Source organism: Abramis brama (assembly GCF_963993115.1).
Source record: "Abramis brama genome assembly, chromosome: 1".
In the NCBI taxonomy this organism is placed as follows: domain Eukaryota; kingdom Metazoa; phylum Chordata; class Actinopteri; order Cypriniformes; family Leuciscidae; genus Abramis; species Abramis brama.
In genome coordinates this window covers 56,148,396-56,167,825 of record NC_139963.1, presented here as the reverse complement: position 1 = coordinate 56,167,825, position 19,430 = coordinate 56,148,396, and the positions used below count along the sequence as shown (strand labels likewise).

Sequence of the window (19,430 nt, the reverse complement as noted above, 5' to 3'; positions counted from 1 at the left end):
TGAGATCAGAGGAAGTTACCAACCAGAGGAGGAGCTGATGATGTTTAAAGAAGAGCTGTAACTATATATAATGAAGAGAAAGACTGACAGAAACACAAAATGGTTGATAAGTGTGATCTGTGTCTGCTGGGACTGATCATTCTCTCTTCACTTCTCACAGGTAAAGAAATCTGTATTTTCTCTAAAGACATTTAGTGGAATTAGTCTGGAAAGAGTTCATTTGAACATGCTCAGTTTATTCTTGCACACATTCACGTTGTGATCTCAGAGTTGTGTATTGATACACACAGATCATACTGTATTATTCCTGATACTGGACATAGTGTCACTCAAACATCTGATGATGAAGAATTATCTTCATATTAAGAGTGTAAGGGTGGATTTCCTGCAGAGGTTCAAGCTGCAAGACTAGCGAATGACTAAAGAAAAGTTGTCAGCAAGATGGTAGAAAACTGTACATTTCTTGTCTATTCCACCCACTGCCACTTATACCAATGACGGAAATAAGCGCAGTTACAATAGATTAATATGTGGGAGAGCGTTGCTATAGAGAGTGACGATATTGTATTGCAGTTTGTAGCACTTCAAAGTCAATACCAAATCAAAACTATTTAACACATTATTTGTAATTGAAAAGGTTTAATGACAAAATATGTTTATAGTTATACTTATTACATGGCTTGGTTGAATTCCAATGTAGAATGCGGTGTGTTATTTCTTGATAACCGCTGTGAAGTATAACAGACCGTTGCCATGAAAAACAGAGCGTTGCTATGGACGCAGTTCTGTTCACTCTGGCAATTTAATCGTTTTTAAATCAATAAACTCCTTTTTAAATCAATATTTTGAGTCAAATTATTGACTTATTTGTTAGGTAGCCATGTAATAAGCGGGATAATGTATAGCGAGGCGGTTGTTATAGCAAATACAACCCCTTCAGGCTGATTCAAGCTCTGCTTCGCGTCCTGATCAGCCTGTCGGGGTTGTATTCACCATAACAACCGCCTCGCTATACATTATCGGATAATAGTTACAAAATAGATATGTATGAGATAATGATAACTTATACCATTAATCTTACTCAGCATGTAAATGTTTCCTGAGAGCTAGAGAGAGAGAGAGAGAGAGAGAGAGAGAGAGAGAGAGAGAGAGAGAGGGAGGGAGAGAGAGAGAGAGAGAGAGAGAGAGAGACTTTTTGACTTTTACAACCTCTTTATTCTACATAAAAAATGTAGATTTACATTATTCCTTCACATTCACATTAAACACACATTTTCTAATAAATAAATAAACATATATAAACCATGTTCTTAACACATTCAATTATAAATACCAATTAAAACTCAACCCCCCATACTCATTGACTGAAACCAGTGCTTCCTTAACACACCATCTCCATTTAAAGTAAATAACATTATTAACATGCTTGTAATATGTATATTCTATAACCACTCGTGCTTCCACTAAGGATCTGAACAAGGCCACCATACAAATGTCTCTTCCTACATTCTTTTCCTGATGAGATTTCAGAATTGCTAATTTAGCCTGACCAATGACAAAATTAGCAAGTACACATTGTTCTCGTAAAGATTTCTTATAATAACAGCCCAATATAAATAAGCTATTGGTATACAGAAACCCTAATTTTGTTATTATTTTTCTCAACAGTTCAAAAATAGGAACAAGTCTAGGGCAGTCACAAAACATATGAAAAATTGTATCAAGCGCATCACAAAATGGGCAATTCGATGAAACATTTTTCATTCATCCTGGCAACAAATTGATTTGTAGCCAAGATACAATGGATCAATCTCCAATTAAGATTACCACATCTCTTAGAAAGTGGAGGTTTATACAAAAGCCTCCAAGATGGAAAAGTATCCTCAGATATAGAGAGTTGAGCTCTCCATTTAGTATCAACTTTTCCTTTCAATTGACCCAAATGTAAAGTTTTAACACATATGTGATACAATATTTTTTTCCCTATACCAACAAAAAACATTTTTCCATAGCCTTTCAATAAGGAAATCGAACCAGAGTCATCAATGCCACATTCTTTAGGAAACACCTTTAACTGAGGAAAGTTCAGCCATACTACACCATCTTCCAAAACATGATTAACAAAATGATCAAGTAATAAAGGAATGGAGGATTTAAAACCCCTAACAAATCCTTCTATAATTCTAAGCGAATTCAAGCCAACTTGATCAGCAAGTGACTGTGAAGTTCTCCATTGTCCTCTTCTTAAATCAATCAAATCAATAACTTTAGTGACACCAGTATTAAAAAATCTATCGATTAAAGATTGAGATATATTTGATGGAAGCTCAATAAGAGGATTAAAAAAAATAGGTTCCTCTACACCATAATGCTCCTCAGCAGTTCTTGATATTTCAAACAAGTCCCATGATTTGAGCACTGAGACATAAAACCCAAAAGACAGATCCGAAAACTTTTTGACAAAAGTTTTCTTCATTAGGAATAATTGTTTGTCAATACCTATTCCACCTATCTCTTTAAGTATAGATCTCCCGAAACACACCCAAGGCACATCATTTGAACTATACAATAGTTTCTGCAATGTTTGCATCCTCATTGCCAAGATCTTTGACTCCAGATGTATAAGCCCTTGACCTCCCTCTGCCACTGGAAGGTAAAGGACTCCTGGAGGAAGCCAATGACATCCATCCCAGAAAAAATTAACCAATGCTTTTTGAACACATTTAAGCAAATCTTTTGGAGGGTCTAGAACAGTAAACTTATGCCACAACATTGAGGCTATAAGGTTATTAATGACCAAACATCTTCCTCTAAAAGAAAGTTGCGAAAGCAGCCATCTCCATCTCTGAAGCCTACCATTAACACGATCAATTAATCCCTCCCAATTCTTCTTTACATATTGTTCATTCCCAAAATAAACTCCAAGCATTTTGAATCCATCCCTGCCCCATTTACACTGTTTTGGCAATTTTGGAGGTACAAAAATTTGCCAATCACCCAGCAAAAAAGATGTACATTTTTCCCAGTTAATGCAAGCAGATGATGCTTTTTGAAAATTATTTAAACAAGAAAGTAACCTGGTAATATCCTCAGAATGTTTTATAACTATCGTTACATCATCCGCATAAGCAGTAAGTTTAATGGGAGCAATTTCAGGGGAATCAGGAAGAGAAACACCACATAACTGTTTCCTCAGCATAACTAAAAGTGGTTCTATAGACATCGCATACAGAAGGCCTGATAGAGGACAGCCTTGCCTTATGCCTCTGGTCACTGAAAAAGATCTAGTCAAAGATCCATTAATCTTAAGCATACTATAAATATCACTATACAGCAGCTTAATACAAGATACAAAGTATGGACCAAATCCAAAAGCTTCTTAAACTTCCAAAAAGTCTTCCAAAAGTCTTAAACATGTAGTGGTGGTCTACTCGGTCAAAGGCCTTCTCCTGGTCCAAAGAAAGTAAGCCAATGTCCAACTTGTATCTTTTTGCAACAGAAATGATGTCTCTCACCAAGAATAAATTGTCAAAAATTGTCCGCTTAGGGATGCAAAAAGTTTGATCCACGTGGATTATGGTTGCCATATGTTGTTTGAGTCTGTTAGTCAATGTTTTTGACAGGATTTTAAAATCAACACATAACAGTGAAACTGGTCTCCAGTTTTTTAGGCATCCAAGATCTCCTTTTTTGGGGATCAATGTCAACATTGCTCTCCGGCAACTTAAAGGCAAAGTCCCTCCATTAATGCATCCTAAAAGGACATCATACAAATCTTGGCCCATTAGTTTCCAAAAGGATTTGTAAAATTCCACTGTAAGGCCATCTATCCCAGGTGACTTCCCGAGGCTCAACTCCTGAACAGCCTGTGAAACCTCAGAAAAGGTCAAAGGATTGTCAAGCTGTAACCTTTCATCCTCTGAAATATTTGGCAAATCCTGTAAAAATTGGTCTGTTGTTGAGTCATCACACTGGTCAGAACAATACAAGTCCTCATAAAAAGAAATTGCATGAGACTGAATCTCTTGTTGATTAGTTGTCACTCGTCCATTTGGAAGTTTCAATTGATGAAATTGTTTTCTCTCCCTTGGCTTTTTTTCAAGTCCAAAAAAAAAAGTGGTGGGACTGTCCATTTCATTAAGTTGGGAAAATCTAGTTCTTAAAAAAGCAAATTTTCCTCTTTCCTCCAACAGATTTTTCAACAGAAGCTTATTTTCTGTGATGTGATCAACAGAAGTTAGGTCATCACGAACATTCCTGACGCTTTGTTCAAGGATGCTTTGTTCTAAAATCTTCATTTCTTCTTTTAGGCTTCCGATACTTTGTGCAGTATATTGTTGGCAAAATATCTTTATATGGACTTTACCAATATCCCACCATTGACTTAGTGACTGAAATCTATTTCTCTCTTCTTTCCAAGATTCCCAGAAAATATTGAAAGATTGAAGAAAATTGTGATCTTGTAAAAGTCTATTATTGAAACGCCACTGTGATTTATAGATTTTAGGAGATATAACCGAGACAGACATTGAAAAATAATGGTGATCAGAGAGAAAGGAGGGAGAAATACAACTATTAAAAAAAATATCTCTGTGTCTTTTTCTAACATAGAACCGATCCAATCTGGCTCCAGACAATCTATTTGAATTTCTCTTTAACCAAGTATATTGTCTCATCCCAGGAAAAGCCTCTCTCCATAAATCTACAAAGTCATGGAAATCAATCAGATTTTTCAAAATTCCAGCAGATAATGGATGGGGTTCATCATGATTCCGATCTAAAGATGGATTTATTGTACAATTAAAATCCCCCCCCCATTACAACCACATTATCTTGAGAACACTGTAACAAAGCATCAGAAAGTTTTCCAAAGAAAAGTACACGCTCCTGACCAACACTTGGTGCATAAATATTAAAGAAGGTATAATCAATTTCACCAAGAGTAATATCTACTCGCAAAATTCTACCAGGCATAATTTCAAACATTACTGGTTGATTACCAATACGAGACGAAAAGAGCATGGCAACTCCTGCACTTAAATTTGTTCCATGACTCAATAAAGTGTTTCCCTTCCAATCTCTAACCCAGTGTGCCTGATTTTGTAAATCTGTATGGGTTTCTTGAAGCAAGATTATATCTGCTTTTTTAAAGATTAAATAATCAAATAAAGCAGCTCTCTTAATTGTGCCCCGGCAACCATTAACATTAAAGGTCCCTATGTTTAAGAATGTCATGTGATAAATAAAAAAGGGGCACAAAAAAAACCCCAGAAAAATAAATGCAAGGAGAATCATGGCTATATTATTTCTTATGACAGACTTTCAATTTCTGCTTAACAGCACTGATGTGTTTCTTAAGTCTGTAACGTTTGGGCTGGTCAATTTCATCAAGTGTAGCTTTTCTCATAGCCATAGAAACAGATTCAACAAAAAGTTGTAAATCAGGAAAATAAATCTCAAGCTTAGGTTTTCGCTGATTAAATGTAGCATCAAGGAAATTATTAATCTGCTGAACAGAATAAAGAGACTTCAGTTTAAAACTGGAGGCTTTCCCTTCAGAATTTCCTTGAGAATTCAATCCAGTCACACCCGTTTCATCTGATGTATCACTGTCAGCACTATCATAGTCAATCAACTGAGATTCAACTTGTTCTAGCTCTAGTGGCGAGTCTGTTATATTCTGTGACAAATTTTCAACCAGCATTTGAGTCTCCCCCGCAAACTTAATCTGTGCATCAGAATCATCCACTTCATTTTTTTCCGCAGCAACTACTACAGAGTCATTTCCACCTCCATCATTCAAAAGTGCATCTGAATCAACAGAATGTTCATTTGCACTCACATTGCTTGGTGATTCAAGTACAATTTGATGTGCTCTATCACCAGACAGAGTCATCGTCTCAACTTGTTCTTCATTTTTTTCACCCGCACTATGGTTTTCTGTAGCTGGAATTACTTGCTGTACATTAGCAGGTTCATCCTCATTTTCCACTACACTCACATCCTCAACATTTAACGGGCACGTCTGCTTTATATGTCCATATCGGCCACAATTAAAACATTTCATCGACTCTGTGCTAATAAATATTGTGTAATCCTTGCCTTGTAAAGTCATCTTTGCAGAGACATTTAAAGATTGACAATCTGCATTCAACACCATGTGTGTTTGGCGCCTAAAAGACATTATATGCTTCAACTCAGGGTTTTTTAGGCCAAGAGGAATCATCTTTAAAGGCCCCACTAATTTGCCGTAGCGAACAAGTAAGCGCTCTAATGAGTCATTAGGAATGAACGGGGGTACGTTAGATAACATCACTTTTTTTGCCAGATTAGATAGCGGTAAAACTGACAAAAAACATCTCTTACAGACAAACCACGCTCAACCAAAACGTCTACCATAGACTCCTCTTTAAGAAAGACAACAATGGCTTTATTCATTCTAGATGCCGATAAGATATTACGAGCACCTAACTCATCTCCAATAGCATTTAAAACATCTTCGACTTTGATGGATTCGTCCGGCATACATTTACAACCATGCCGTGCGGTTAAAAACGAAAGACCATCAGAATGCGTCCCCATTTCAGCAGCACTTGACACAAAAAGTTTAAATTACACCCTAAAAACAATAACACAGATCCGCAAGAAAAAGAAGGAGATGTAAGGAAAAACTTACAGAAAGAAGCACCGTCAGCACTCACTCAGACGCTCACACACCTCTCGCAGTCACTCATCCACGCATGCGCAAACGGAAACGAGAGAGAGAGAGAGAGAGAGAGAGAGGGAGAGTAAGAGACAAAGAAATGAGGAAGTAAAGAGAAAGAGCCCCAAGAAAAAGAGCCAAAGCATAAAAAAAGACAGAGCAACAATTTCAATCTTTTTTATCCTTTCCTGACCATGTGACTTTAACTCAACTGTGAGACGTTTAAACTGACCAATCAGATAATTCGAACTTCCCCCACCATACTAAAGGTGTGACAATTCATCAGTGTGTGAGAGTGTGTTGTTTGAATAAGTGAGGAAAAAACGGTCACACTTTACAATAAGGGTATATGAATAATCATGTACTAATACCTGGATTAATACTTAATTCAACATGAACTAATGATAATTAAAAGCATGAACTAATCATGAACCAATGACTACAGCCTTAACTACATGTTAGTACATGTTTGATATTTAATGCATTCATTAACTTTTATGGATAAACCAAATCAAACTGCCTCTTAAAGAAGGAATAAGAAGTACCCTGACTGCACCTCCGCTCTCTGACTTCTGGAAAAGTCACACAACAACTTAACTGGGCTGAATACTTGTTGTGTTAGAGCATCATGTGCATTTGATAGTAAGTTTAAAATAAATCATGAGCTGAATTTGGTAAGTAGTTAACAGTTAATTAATTATGATTGGCCCTCTCACCCAGTCAACACGTTGATCTCACAGTGATCTCTCCATATGATCATCAATGTCACAGTGAGCTAAAAGTGTAACCTCACAGCGCACTCACTGTGTGCTCATACTATGATCACAATATGAGCTCATCCCAGATAGAAATGTTATTGGACATGGACTCCAACATCGCTCAGACGTCAAATTTTGGTTGAAAATGAAAACTGGGTTGACGTCTAAACATTTGTTTGATGTCAGGCTCTATTTACTTTTATGTACTAAAAATGTTTTTCTTATTCTAAAGTTAACCCTCTATTGCATGATATATGAAATAATAGAGAAAAAAAATATTTCCACACATTTTATTACCAGTCATAGAGCACGTTGAACAATTCAACACATAATTTACAAAAATGATAATAATAGGGGGTAGATCTAGGTATGTTACTTTGGCGCAACAACATGCAATAATGGGAATAAATGCAAAAAGTGCAGTCTATTTAAAATATATCTCTTTATTTCATAACAAAACACATTTTATGAAAGATCTTCAACATCAACTTCATTTAAAAACAAACAAACATTTGTGCTGAAAAAGTAATACAGTTACAACTAGTTTCCATCTTAGTGGGGTTTGTTACCTAGAAGTAACAATGCGCAACAAAGGAGTATTATTTTTATGCATTCATTCTCATTCAATTTTCATGTTAAAAATCAAAAACTCAAAACTAAATCAAAAACTAATTTGTGTTGTTTAAAACAGACTAAAGAACAAACAACACTGGTGGATCATTCAGTATTAAAACATAAATCATGGATGAGCCACTTCTTCATCTCAGGTTACTGTGTGTGAAAGGAGAAGAATCAGTTTTTGTCAGGAGTGTGACACAGAAACACGTCACATTTCATGCACTTGATTATGCCATTGCATCCAGGATATTTACACCTCCCTCTGTTTTCACTGTAGACAGACCAGTGGTCTATGCGGTCCAAGCGGACTGGGGCCGGGGGTAGAGGTGCAGTTGCTCCCCGTCTTTTTTTTCAGGTCTAAACCTGCCTGGACACTCAGAGATGTACGTCCCCTCTTGCTGCAAAGTGTGTCCACTGTTGCATATTGTTGCTTTGAGGAAACATAGCTATTTTACCCATTTACAAAAGAAACATTCAATGAAAACATAATCAACAGAGTGAAATTAAATCAGAACTTACCCAAAATTGTGAAAATATTTTTTATTTCATGGAAATCCTAAGGAAAATGTCACTTTTTCAAAGTTTTGTGGAGCTGAAAAAACATGGCTGCCGCATGTGAGTGCAGGTGAGGAAAAGACATTGAAAAGGGGGTTGGACAAGTCATGTAATCAAATTCAAGCATTCTATTGGCTTTTCATACTTCCTCCAGATTAAAATAAGCAGTTTTTTTTTTTTGGGGGGGGGGGTGTATGATTTTGTAAGCCTGAGAATATGAGGGAAAATGGGTATGTTACCCTGAAGCAACACTATGCAATAGAGGGTAATGATTTTATACATTTTGGATTGTTGAAAAAAATAATATGTAACTGCATTCAAGTCTTTTCTTTTAGTGTCATTAATGCAAATTTATTTGGCATTATTGCAAAAACAAAACACTTCAAAAGACCTCAAATAACAACAAAAAACTGATTTAATGTATTTTAAAAAGTTTAAATATATATATTCATAACAAAAGCTGTTATAAGAGCAGTCAATCACATCCAAAAAATGAATGGATCTCTATGGCGCCTCTGCTGGAAGTGTACGGTAATTACACTTTTTGGCAAAACTATATTATCTGCAAAAAAAATTCTAACCAGCAGATGATAAAATTCGCTGTTAACTACTTCCCAAACTCAGCTCATGATTGATCATAAACTTACTATCAAACACACAACGAGTGTTCAGCTCAGTGAAGTGATGTTGTGTGGTCAGAGAACAGAAGTACAGTATCATCACGACTGTGTCTGGATGGAGAGTGAACTACTGATCCCAGCAAACCTTCCCTGAGTTTTGCTCCTTCCTTTGGGAACTGTTCCACAAATATTCTTTGTGGGTTTTGAATTGTTATTTTGTATTTAGCTGTGCATAAGTCACAGTAGGGTGAGTTTGAAGGAAAGAGAGAAACACAGAACAGATAAAGAGCTTTTAAGGTCAGTTATTAGTGAATTTTCTACGGTTGAAGAGGAGGATCAACTAATCCTGTGCCGTCCAGTAATGTTTATGACAAAGCTGAAATCAAGAGTTCAAGATATGATGATATTACATTATTTACATTTGTTTCAGAGTCAGGGTATTTCTTATTCCTTCTTAAAGAGGCGTTTGATTTGGTTTATCCATAAATGTTAATGAATGCATTAACTGTCAAACACCGGAAAAAGACTGTATGATTTGAATCTTCTGCTTGTTATGCTGGTGTGGTTTATGTTTTTTCATTTATTAATATAATAATGATCACTGAGATATTCTGTGTTTCAGGTATCAGTGGAGTGGATCATGTGTTCATCAGTTCTGGTGAAAATGTGCGTCTGTCCTGTAATAATGCTCTTGCTGACTGCAAATCTAAAACTACATGGATCTACTCTAACAGATTCAGTCAATCAGGGACAGTTGAACTGATTACTAAAGGGATAAAGAAGAAAGACACAGAGAGACATGAGAGACTGAGTCTGGAGTCTGACTGCTCTCTGAACATCAAGAACGTCACAGAAGAAGATCATGGATCTTACAGCTGCCAACAATATGTGAACGGACAGAAACAAGGACCTGATGCTGATGTTTATCTGCATGTTCTTCATGGTAAGTTTATGATTATGTGGTCAGTTTAAAAAGATTCTTTATTAAACTCAGATGATGATTGAAGAGTCTGTGATTTGTGTCTTGTGTTCAGTTTCAGTGTCAGTGTCATCATCATCTTCATCATCATCATCATCATCATCTTCTTCTTCTTCTTCATCATCTTCATCCTCACAGACTGAGATCAGTCCAGGCCGCTCTGTGACTCTCTCCTGTCAGTTGTATTCATATACTGGATTCTCCTGTGATGATTGGGTTCGTTCTGAGGGAGTTGAGCTGTTGTGGGTGAATCAGGCTGGTGTTGATCTGAAGACAGACTCCAGATATCAGATATCATCATCATCAGATCAATATCACTGTCTCATCACTCTGACTACAACACTCCTGAATGAAGATAACAACAGAGAGTGGAGATGTCGGCTTACTCACAGAAATCAACTCGAGACCTCAGTCAGATACACTGTCAAGTATTCAGGTGAGAAAACACTCTTTTCTGACAGATTTGTGAAAACTTTCACACACTGGCTCTACTCTTTCTGATGACTTCATACGTTTGGCAATTGTACAATATTAGTGGTCATCAGTAAGTCATAAACTGCATGTAAAATCCTTATAATTCCCAATATTGACCTCCTATGGGTCATACATGAAATATTGCATAAATCTATTAAAACGAGTATGACCCATGAGGGAGGTCAATATTGGGAATTATAAGGATTTTTATGCAGTTTGAGGAATTCTAAGGCTTAATAATGTCCTTGATTCAGGAAAGCTGAAGGTTTATGGGAAGCAGCTCACTGTGTTTCACTCTCATATAAACCAGGAATAAATGATACAGTAACATCTCTCTTCTCAACTACTGCCACTGTAAGCTGTGATGATTGAACACAAACTGCATGTCATGATCAGTATGAAAATATGATGTTAATGTCCTGATGCGTCTGAACATTCATCTTCTGCAGCTCCAGTCGCTTCAACAACACTGACTACAGTCAGAAGCTCAAACTCTGAGAAGACATCAAGCCGAACTACAGCAGCAGCTTCTACACAAGGTTCATGATCACATGATCACTGTCACACATCATCAGTCTCTCGCTTCAGTGGTTTGCACTGGCTCTCACAGACTGCTTTATCATCACACATATTATCATCAAAAAAAGCTCTTTAGTCAGATTTGTCAGTGAGTTTGATGCAAATGACCGGTCTTGTACAGTCTGTTGTCTGATGCAAAATAATCATAATATACAGCTAGTGTAACTCACGCCACTCACATGATAAATTAATAAAATCATAGTGAGGATTTATTAAACACAACTCATCCTATGTTAGTGTGAGCGGGTTCCAGCACCAGAACTGAGTGTCACACTGAACCTCTCTAGACTACAGCAGTTTGTAAGAAATGCCTTGACATTGTGTTCATTCATTAAAATATGAAATAAAATATGAAAAATAATATTTCTATTTCCATCTTGTTTTTAATAGTTGCAACATCAACTACAGCAACAACACTTTCTCCAGATACCAAAGCAAACTCTCTGAATCCAGGTGTGTATGAACATCATCCTCATTTGACCGACTCGTTCGAACAGCTGATCACAGATGGAGTTTTTCTAATCCTCTCACTTTCCGTTTTTTTGTTTTGGTCTGTGTGACTCCGCCCACTGCCAGTTCAGCCAATAGTATTTCCACACCCCGGGATGCCAGATAGCAGGAAACACAGTGTATTGTAGCCTTGGAAACGGGCAAACAAACTGGGTCAGAGATTGCAGATTCTACACAACCTAAAAAGCCTTGATATCCATCTAAAAATCTCTATGAACGAGAGTATATTAAAACGCGAATAAATCAACTTACAGTAAAGCCCTATTCGCACGGGATTAGTATTACCTAGGGACCTCCGGTAAATTGTAATAATCGCAGAGGTCGTCTGTGATTTTTATCCCGTGCGAATCTGCCATGTCTGTAAAAATGTCTGTAAAAATTCCCCCGAAAATTACCTACCGTATTTCGGCCAACACAGGGGTCCTCTGATAATACCAGTCCCGTGCGAATCCCCATGTCTGTGATTTGGGCTGTTTTTCTGTGAGCCTATCGTTTCCTAAAGAACGTAATAACCATTATGGGCCGTTTAACAGTCCATTTTACGTCTGTATTAAAACTATATTAACAATAAAATCTCTCGATATGCTCTACTCCAATCCGATTATAGTTTTTCTCCAATAAAAACTATGAAGTGCTGCAAAAGAGAAAACAAACTACAGTAAAGACGTGATCCGGAAGCTCAACTCGGACTGTTGTCATGGAAACGTCAAATTAAGCATTTTGGCGCAACATGGAAGCTCTTTTGGAAAGTTTGGACGCTTTTTGTGGTAGTGTAATTTAGTATTCTGTATCGTGGAGCATTTCTTTGTCTCACACGTACGGCCTCTAAAGACGTCCATCCTGTAAGTATCTCAAGAAATCAAAGTGTGAAAGAGTAAAAATGATATAAAATGAAATAAACCAAATAAAATGAATAGAAAAACAAGCCTATCGCGACGCTTCGGTATTTATAATACCTTCTTCAGGCAGGCTTGTTGTAAATATGGACAAAGAATAAAAGAAAAAGAAGATATATTGTTATATATTTATACAATAATATACTATTCTATAATATATATAATATATTTCTCTAATAAATTGGTTTTAAATTAGTTCTTTTTTTGAATTGCAATACTGCAGCGCGATCTTCGTTTCAGCACGGTCAGCTAGTGAAGTGTGAATGGGTGGGCGCACGCTGTAAAGTCCGTAAACTCGAGGGAATTACGAACATTTATTTGCCCGTGTGAATGAGCCACCAAAAACACAGACGTCAGGGGGTAATTTCTTAATTACAGAGGTCCAGGGGTAATACTAATCCCGTGCGAGTAGGGCTTAAGTCTCCTCGGCTTTCATTGTCAATTACGCTCGTTCTGTTGCGTGTCCTCAAACTGGCAACCCGTGTGAGCGTCGAGTCTGAGGAGGCGGGGAAACTACGATCTCTGATGTTTTGAACATAATGCTGGATACACACCAAAAGATAATCGGGCTGATTTTGGGCCAATTTCCCCCCTTCCGACAATCCTAGCTGTGTCCCGATTATCTTGATGGTTCAACAGATTATCTTATCAGATTTTCCCTTGGTGTGAGGTGTGTTAAGAGTGTCCGAACCTGATCGGCAGAACGTCGGAGCCCCGATCGCGAATCGTAAATATTCAACATGTTGAATGATGTGTGTGGGGGAGGGAACCCCGAGGACAAACGCACGCTCTGGAGATTATCACGTGAAACGAAACAATATCAAATCAGAAAGCGAGATGATGGAAGACGAAGCATAACAAACACAGTCATGGCGCAGCACAGAGTGAAATTGATGAGGACAGCAGAGATGGAGGATCAGCTTGTTGATTTGTAGCAACAGCACAAATGTTTATACAACGTGTCGTGTAAAACCTTTCCAAGCACTATATCGTCCGCCATGCTTATTCTGAAGTCTCGCGAGATTTCCTGTGTTTACAGTCGAGACTCTGGTTGAATATCTGTTAGTGTGTGGTGTGCTGTCTTTGTCACATCATGGCACATCACACACTATAGGAGCAAAACGGTTAAATCTAGGATTTTTTGTCCTCTTGTTTGTGGTCTAATCACATTTTGAAAATCTTATAAGATGTAAAAAGTCTTTTGGTGTGTACCCAGCATAACTCATCCCATGTTAGTGTGAGCAGCTTTCAGCACTGATACTGTAGCTCTGGACTACAGCAGTTTGTAAAATAAATGCCTTGATATTGTGTTCATGCATTAAAATATTATATATTTCTATTTCCATTTTGTTTTTAACAGTTGTAACATCAACTACAGTAACATCAACTACAGTAATGTCAACTTCAGCAACAGCACTTACTCCAGATACCACAGCAAACTCTCTGAATCCAGGTGTGTGTGAACATCATCCTCATTTGACCGACTCGTTGTTCGAGCAGCTGATCACAGATTTTGACTCAAGCCATGTTTAATTTGTAATCTTCATCACTTTCTAATTCCATTCTCTTGTACATCACCAACAATCATAAACATGAAAACTAATACCGTAATGTAAAAAGTAACTGTCATTAAATGTCAGACACATCATTCTCATCCAGACAATCCTAAACAATCATGTCACATTCATTTAGTGAACATATGAGGTACAGTCTGTTAGTGTACAGATGGCTTTCAATACATATCAATTTCTATAAAATCATCATCACAAGCATCATTTACATGATAAATAAGGATAATTATGCTATTAAATATGCCATTATTATGTATTTGGTTAAACACAGTAATATAGTCCTGCTAATGGTCTCTCTCTCTCTCTCTCTCTCTCTCTCTCTCTCTCTCTCTCAGTGATTGTGGCTGTGATTGTTGTTGTGGTTGTTGTCGCCGCTTCATTCGCTCTTCTCCTTCTGGCTCTTATTCTCTGGGTGATTCGTAAAAAAAGAGCGGGTGAGTTTTTCATATTTTGTAACAACAGACAAAAACATCTGATAAAATAAATATGTAATTTAGACAAATTTCTTTCTCTAAAAGTGAAGATAAATCAATGAGTTAACAAAAATAATGTTTCTATTCTACAGCACTAGATTCTTCTAGACTCTTTTAAAAACTGATTGTCATCTGCATTAGAGACTGTGTGTGTGTTTGATCATAAACTTTCCCGTGACATTATGTTTCAGGCAACAGAAGAGGGACTGGTGACTCTGTGGTAAGTATTGCAGGTTGATCCATGAGTTATTAATGTTCATAAGGACTGACCCTGAAATATGACACTCTTATTACTCAGATTATAAAATGTCAGGGTTCTCAGCAGACAGTTCTGTCAGTCTTGTCTTAGTTTAATCTGTCTTTGTTTGTGTTGTGTTTGAGCACATGGCTCTGTCTTTATTTGTGTTGGCCATGTGTTCCTCTTGTCCCGCCTACTAGTGTCCAGTTACGCCCTCTTGTTAAGTCGTTGATGAGTCCTCGTCAGTCTGAGTGTGTGCTCACCTGTTTTTTGTCTGAGGGGCTGTTCACACGACAAAAACGTAAAACCTTTTATGCATTTTGGCCTTTCATTTATACAACAATTGTGTTTTGGGTCCCTGAAAACGCAAAGTTTTGAAAGCGGGTTTCAAAGTGCAAGATTTTGAAAACAGTCTCCGTTTAAAACATAGACAGTATAAGAAGTGGACAGAGCCATCTCATTGGATCTCAATTGAGACAAGTGAAGCCCATTTTTAGCGATTTCTTAGCACTTCCTTTCCTGACGCGCAGACTCAAACCGAGCTTGACGATGTAGATGTGACGTGAGCAACCCGTCTGTCTTCTAGTGGCTGTGCCAAGAGAAATATGAATCATTCCCTTCTGAATCTTGCAGAGACGGAGTGTGAGTAGGAGCTGTTCATGAGCTTGGAGCAGGAGCAACTTTTGCTAGGTATTCTGATTAATTATTTTGTCATTTTGCCTCCACGTCCCCCCGATTGCCCGCAAGCTTCTCCTTCCGTCCATACGGTAATCTCTCGACTGTGCAACAGAGAGTCGCGTGGTTATGACGCAATCGTTAGCCTACTTTTACAAAAACTGCTTCTACGGGGCCATAACATAAGCTACAAGGTAATGGAGCATTTTATACATTGTCGTGTTTCTTTAGAAATAAATAATGGACAAATGGAGTCTTCAAACGCCTCAGATGTAAAGTTATTCGCTGTCAAAGTGACGCCAAAATGAATGGGAGTCAATGGGATGCTAACAGCAGGTGAAGTTCTGCTACAAGATGGTGGCACGCGGCCGGCTTCAACTTCCGGTCGACTTCCTTCCCGCTTGGTTTAAAACAACAGAAACGTGAATCTGTGAAGACGATGAGGTCATGCACATGCGTATTACGTGTTCAGTCTATAGTGTTTCATCGCCATCTAGTGGCCTGGCAGCAGAATACAGCGTTTTTAGTTTTTCCACGGATCCGTGTGACTGGGGATTGTTTTGACAGCGGTGTCGTCTGCACGCGGAAAACTCAAAGGAAAAACTTCTCAGTTTTAAGTATATCATTTTCGTGTAAATGTACCCTGAGTGTGTTGTGCTACCTGTGACTAATTGCCCATTGTTCTAGTTGTGGATTTCATCTTGTGTTGTTCCTGTTGTGTGAGTCAAGTCAATCATCCTGTCATGTTACAATAGGATCTGTCATCATAACGTCATGTCTGTATAATAGATTTTCACAAAACATTTATGTGAAATTGCCAGGACACACGTTTTACACATATATTACCTTAACATTTGCAGAACCTGAGGAAAATATTATTATTGGATAGCATTTAATAGCTTGATTTGTCCATATTTCCACTGATGTTTAGGAGCAGACCGATGATGTGACTTATACTGAAGTCGCTGCGTACAGTAAAAAACGAAGCAAAAAGAACAAGGTGAGCGAACACTTCCTCGATGTTGTCCAGCTTCTCTCAACATGATAGTTTGTATTTTCCTCTTATATGCAGTTCTTCTTGATTTGTGTGATTAAATGCAGTTCTTCATGAATTGAGCTCAAACAACATGCTGTAATAATTGTGGGTTGAAACAACTGTGATGTTCATTCAGGTTCGCTGTGATGATAAAGTGACTTATGCTTCCATCAGAGGAGCAAAAGCTGGAGCTCAGGAGAACTGCAGTCAACTTTATGCCTCTGTGAACAAGAACAAATCAGGCAAATAATTATACAAAACCCACATGAGCAGAGGAATATCAGTCTAATATAACTCAATCCTAATGGGTCATTCATTGTTAATACTTTCAATGTCTTTTACATGTTAACAAACACATTGTACTGAATTGTTGTCTTTTGTCCTCTTTGTGTTCTGGCTTTGAGTTCTAGCGCTTCCAGAACTGTTTTAATAACCTTTAGTCTTTAGTTTTAATTTAGCAATGTGGAACTAGTGTGACTACATACTTTCAGGAGTATTTTCAGAGCGGTGAACTCACTGTTGAGGTTTGGGAACATGTTTCTGCTGAGTGTGAGAACTCTGTTAGTTTAACCACATGTTATTAGAGAATCGTGTGGTTAATGAAGAAAGAAAGAAGAGGAACTGACATCTTAACCCACACAGAACTGGTCATCTCTGAACCCACTTTGGACTGAACCTGCTAAAACAAAAATAACTTATTTAATTGATAAATACAAGTATTTAATAATAATAATAATAATAATAATAATAATAATACATAAGTCTTACATAGCGCTTTCCAAGGAACTCAAAGACGCTTTACAAATGAAACAAACAAACAAAGATGAGAGTGCTATTATAGATTGTAGGCGAGCTGAAACAAGTGAGTTGTGAGCAGTTTTTTGTAGGTGGTCAGTGAGTCCGAGTTTCTGATGTGGATGGGGAGTGAGTTCCAAAGGGTGGGGGCAGCGATGGCGAAGGCTCGGTCCCCCAAAGTTCGGTGCATTGATTTGGTGATGGGTTTGAGAAGGTTTAAGTCGGCAGAGAGGAGGCGTCGGGAGGGGCGGTGGTGATGTAGGAGGTCTGTGAGGTGTGGAGGGGCCAAGTTATTGAGGGCTTTGTAGCTGATGAGCAGAACTTTGTAATGGATGCGCTGTTGTACAGGGAGCCAGTGAAGCTGTTGAAGGATGGGGGTGATGTGGTCTCTGGAGCGGGTGTGGGTGAGGAGGCGGGCAGCAGAGTTTTGAACATATTGCAGTTTTTGTAAATCAGAGGAAGGGAGACCATACAGGAGGCTATTGCAGTAGTCAAGTCTTGATGTAATAAATGCATGGATGAGAGTTTCAGCAGCAGATGTGGAGAGGGTGGGGTGTAGGCGAGCAATGTTACGGTTACGGCAGTTTTGGTGATATGACGGATATGGGGCTTAAATGTGAGTGTGGGTTCAAAAATGAAACCAAGATTTCGGATCTGGGGAGAGGTGGTAACTGTATGGCCATCGACAGATAGAGTGAAGTCTTAGGAGGAGGGGAGGTGTGATTTGGGACCAATGATGATGATTTCCGATTTATTGCAGTTGAGTTTAAGGAAGTTGGCGTTCATCCAGGATTTTATTGCAGAGAGGCAGTTTGTGATGGTTAATACTGTGGCAGAAGTGATGGATCTGGTGCTGAGGTATAGTTGTGTGTCGTCTGCGTAACTGTGGAATTTAAATCCGTGATTATGAATGATAAGTCCAAGAGGAAGCATATACAGGATAAACAGAAGGGGACCTAGCACCGAGCCTTGAGGGACTCCGTGATTGACAGGTATGGTGTGAGACGTACAGTTGTTGATGGATATGAATTGAGATCTGTTGGTGAGGTAGGAGGTGAACCAGGAAAGAGCTGAGCCAGAGATGCCAAGATGTTGTAGGCGTTGTAGAAGGATGGAGTGGTCAATGGTGTCGAAGGCGGCAGAGAGGTCAACTAGGAGGAGAATGGAGAGCGAACCAGAGTCAGAGGCGAGCAGGAGGTCATTTGTAACATTGAGTAGTGCAGTTTCAGTAGAGTGATGAGAGCGGAATCCAGACTGAAAGGTTTCGTAGAGCTGATTGGAGAGGAGGTGATGTTTTAGTTGAGAGGCGACTGAGCGTTCCAGGATTTTAGACAGGAAAGGTAGGTTGGAGATGGGGCGGAAATTGTTGGGGTTGTCAGGATCCAGGCCAGGTTTTTTAAGTATTGGTGTGATGGCGGCAACTTTGAAGGAAGAGGGAACTGTTCCAGAGGTGAGAGAGGAGTTGATGATGACCATGATGAGTGGGCTGAGGCAGGGGAGGCAAAGCTTGTCTGGTACCTTTAGTCTGGTACCTTTTATTGGATGCTGAATAAGACAAAACATTTTAAAATGTACTTATTATTCAGTCCCATAAGTACATAAAAACAGTTATTTGTACATATCGCATTAATAACCTTATTAATATTGCAAGAGTAAATTAACTTTCATAAATTGCCATTAAAATCATGTTAAGGAATACATAAAGGATCTGCAATATATGGAAGTTAATCTTCTCTTGTTTTGTCTTATTCAGCATCCAATAAAAGGTACCAGACTAATGCTTGTTTTTATCCATTAAATAAGTTATTTTTGTTTTACCAGGTTCAGTCCAAACTTGTCACAGTGTCTGGTTTGTGTATTCCTGGTGTCCACAAAAGGTCCTCTTCCCCTCGGTGTCATCCACATTCATGTTACTACATTTCCCATGATCCTGTCTGTCACTGAGTGTTC

The 19,430-nt window shown here is 38.2% G+C and overlaps 1 protein-coding gene across 1 annotated transcript; it reads left to right on the top strand.

Moving 5' to 3' along the window:
• Positions 1 to 77: 77 nt before the first annotated feature.
• On the top strand, positions 78 to 15,402 carry LOC311074002 (uncharacterized protein). The gene is made up of 8 exons (XM_084100193.1): positions 78 to 160; positions 9,877 to 10,197; positions 10,289 to 10,669; positions 11,157 to 11,246; positions 11,677 to 11,739; positions 14,053 to 14,145; positions 14,599 to 14,697; positions 14,928 to 15,402. Exons 1-8 carry the CDS (start codon positions 100 to 102, stop codon positions 14,972 to 14,974), a joined length of 1,155 nt encoding a protein of 384 aa, XP_083956319.1. The 5' UTR covers positions 78 to 99; the 3' UTR covers positions 14,975 to 15,402.
• The last annotated feature ends 4,028 nt before the right edge of the window (positions 15,403 to 19,430 follow it).

Bases quoted from the DNA above. Each gene is read 5' to 3' on its own strand.
- LOC311074002 (XM_084100193.1), top strand. From the start codon at position 100: ATGGTTGATAAGTGTGATCTGTGTCTGCTGGGACTGATCATTCTCTCT. The intron at 10,198-10,288 runs GTAAGTTTATGA...TCTTGTGTTCAG, and splicing joins TTATCTGCATGTTCTTCATG to TTTCAGTGTCAGTGTCATCA. The intron at 14,146-14,598 runs GTGTGTGTGAAC...TCTCTCTCTCAG, and splicing joins AGCAAACTCTCTGAATCCAG to TGATTGTGGCTGTGATTGTT.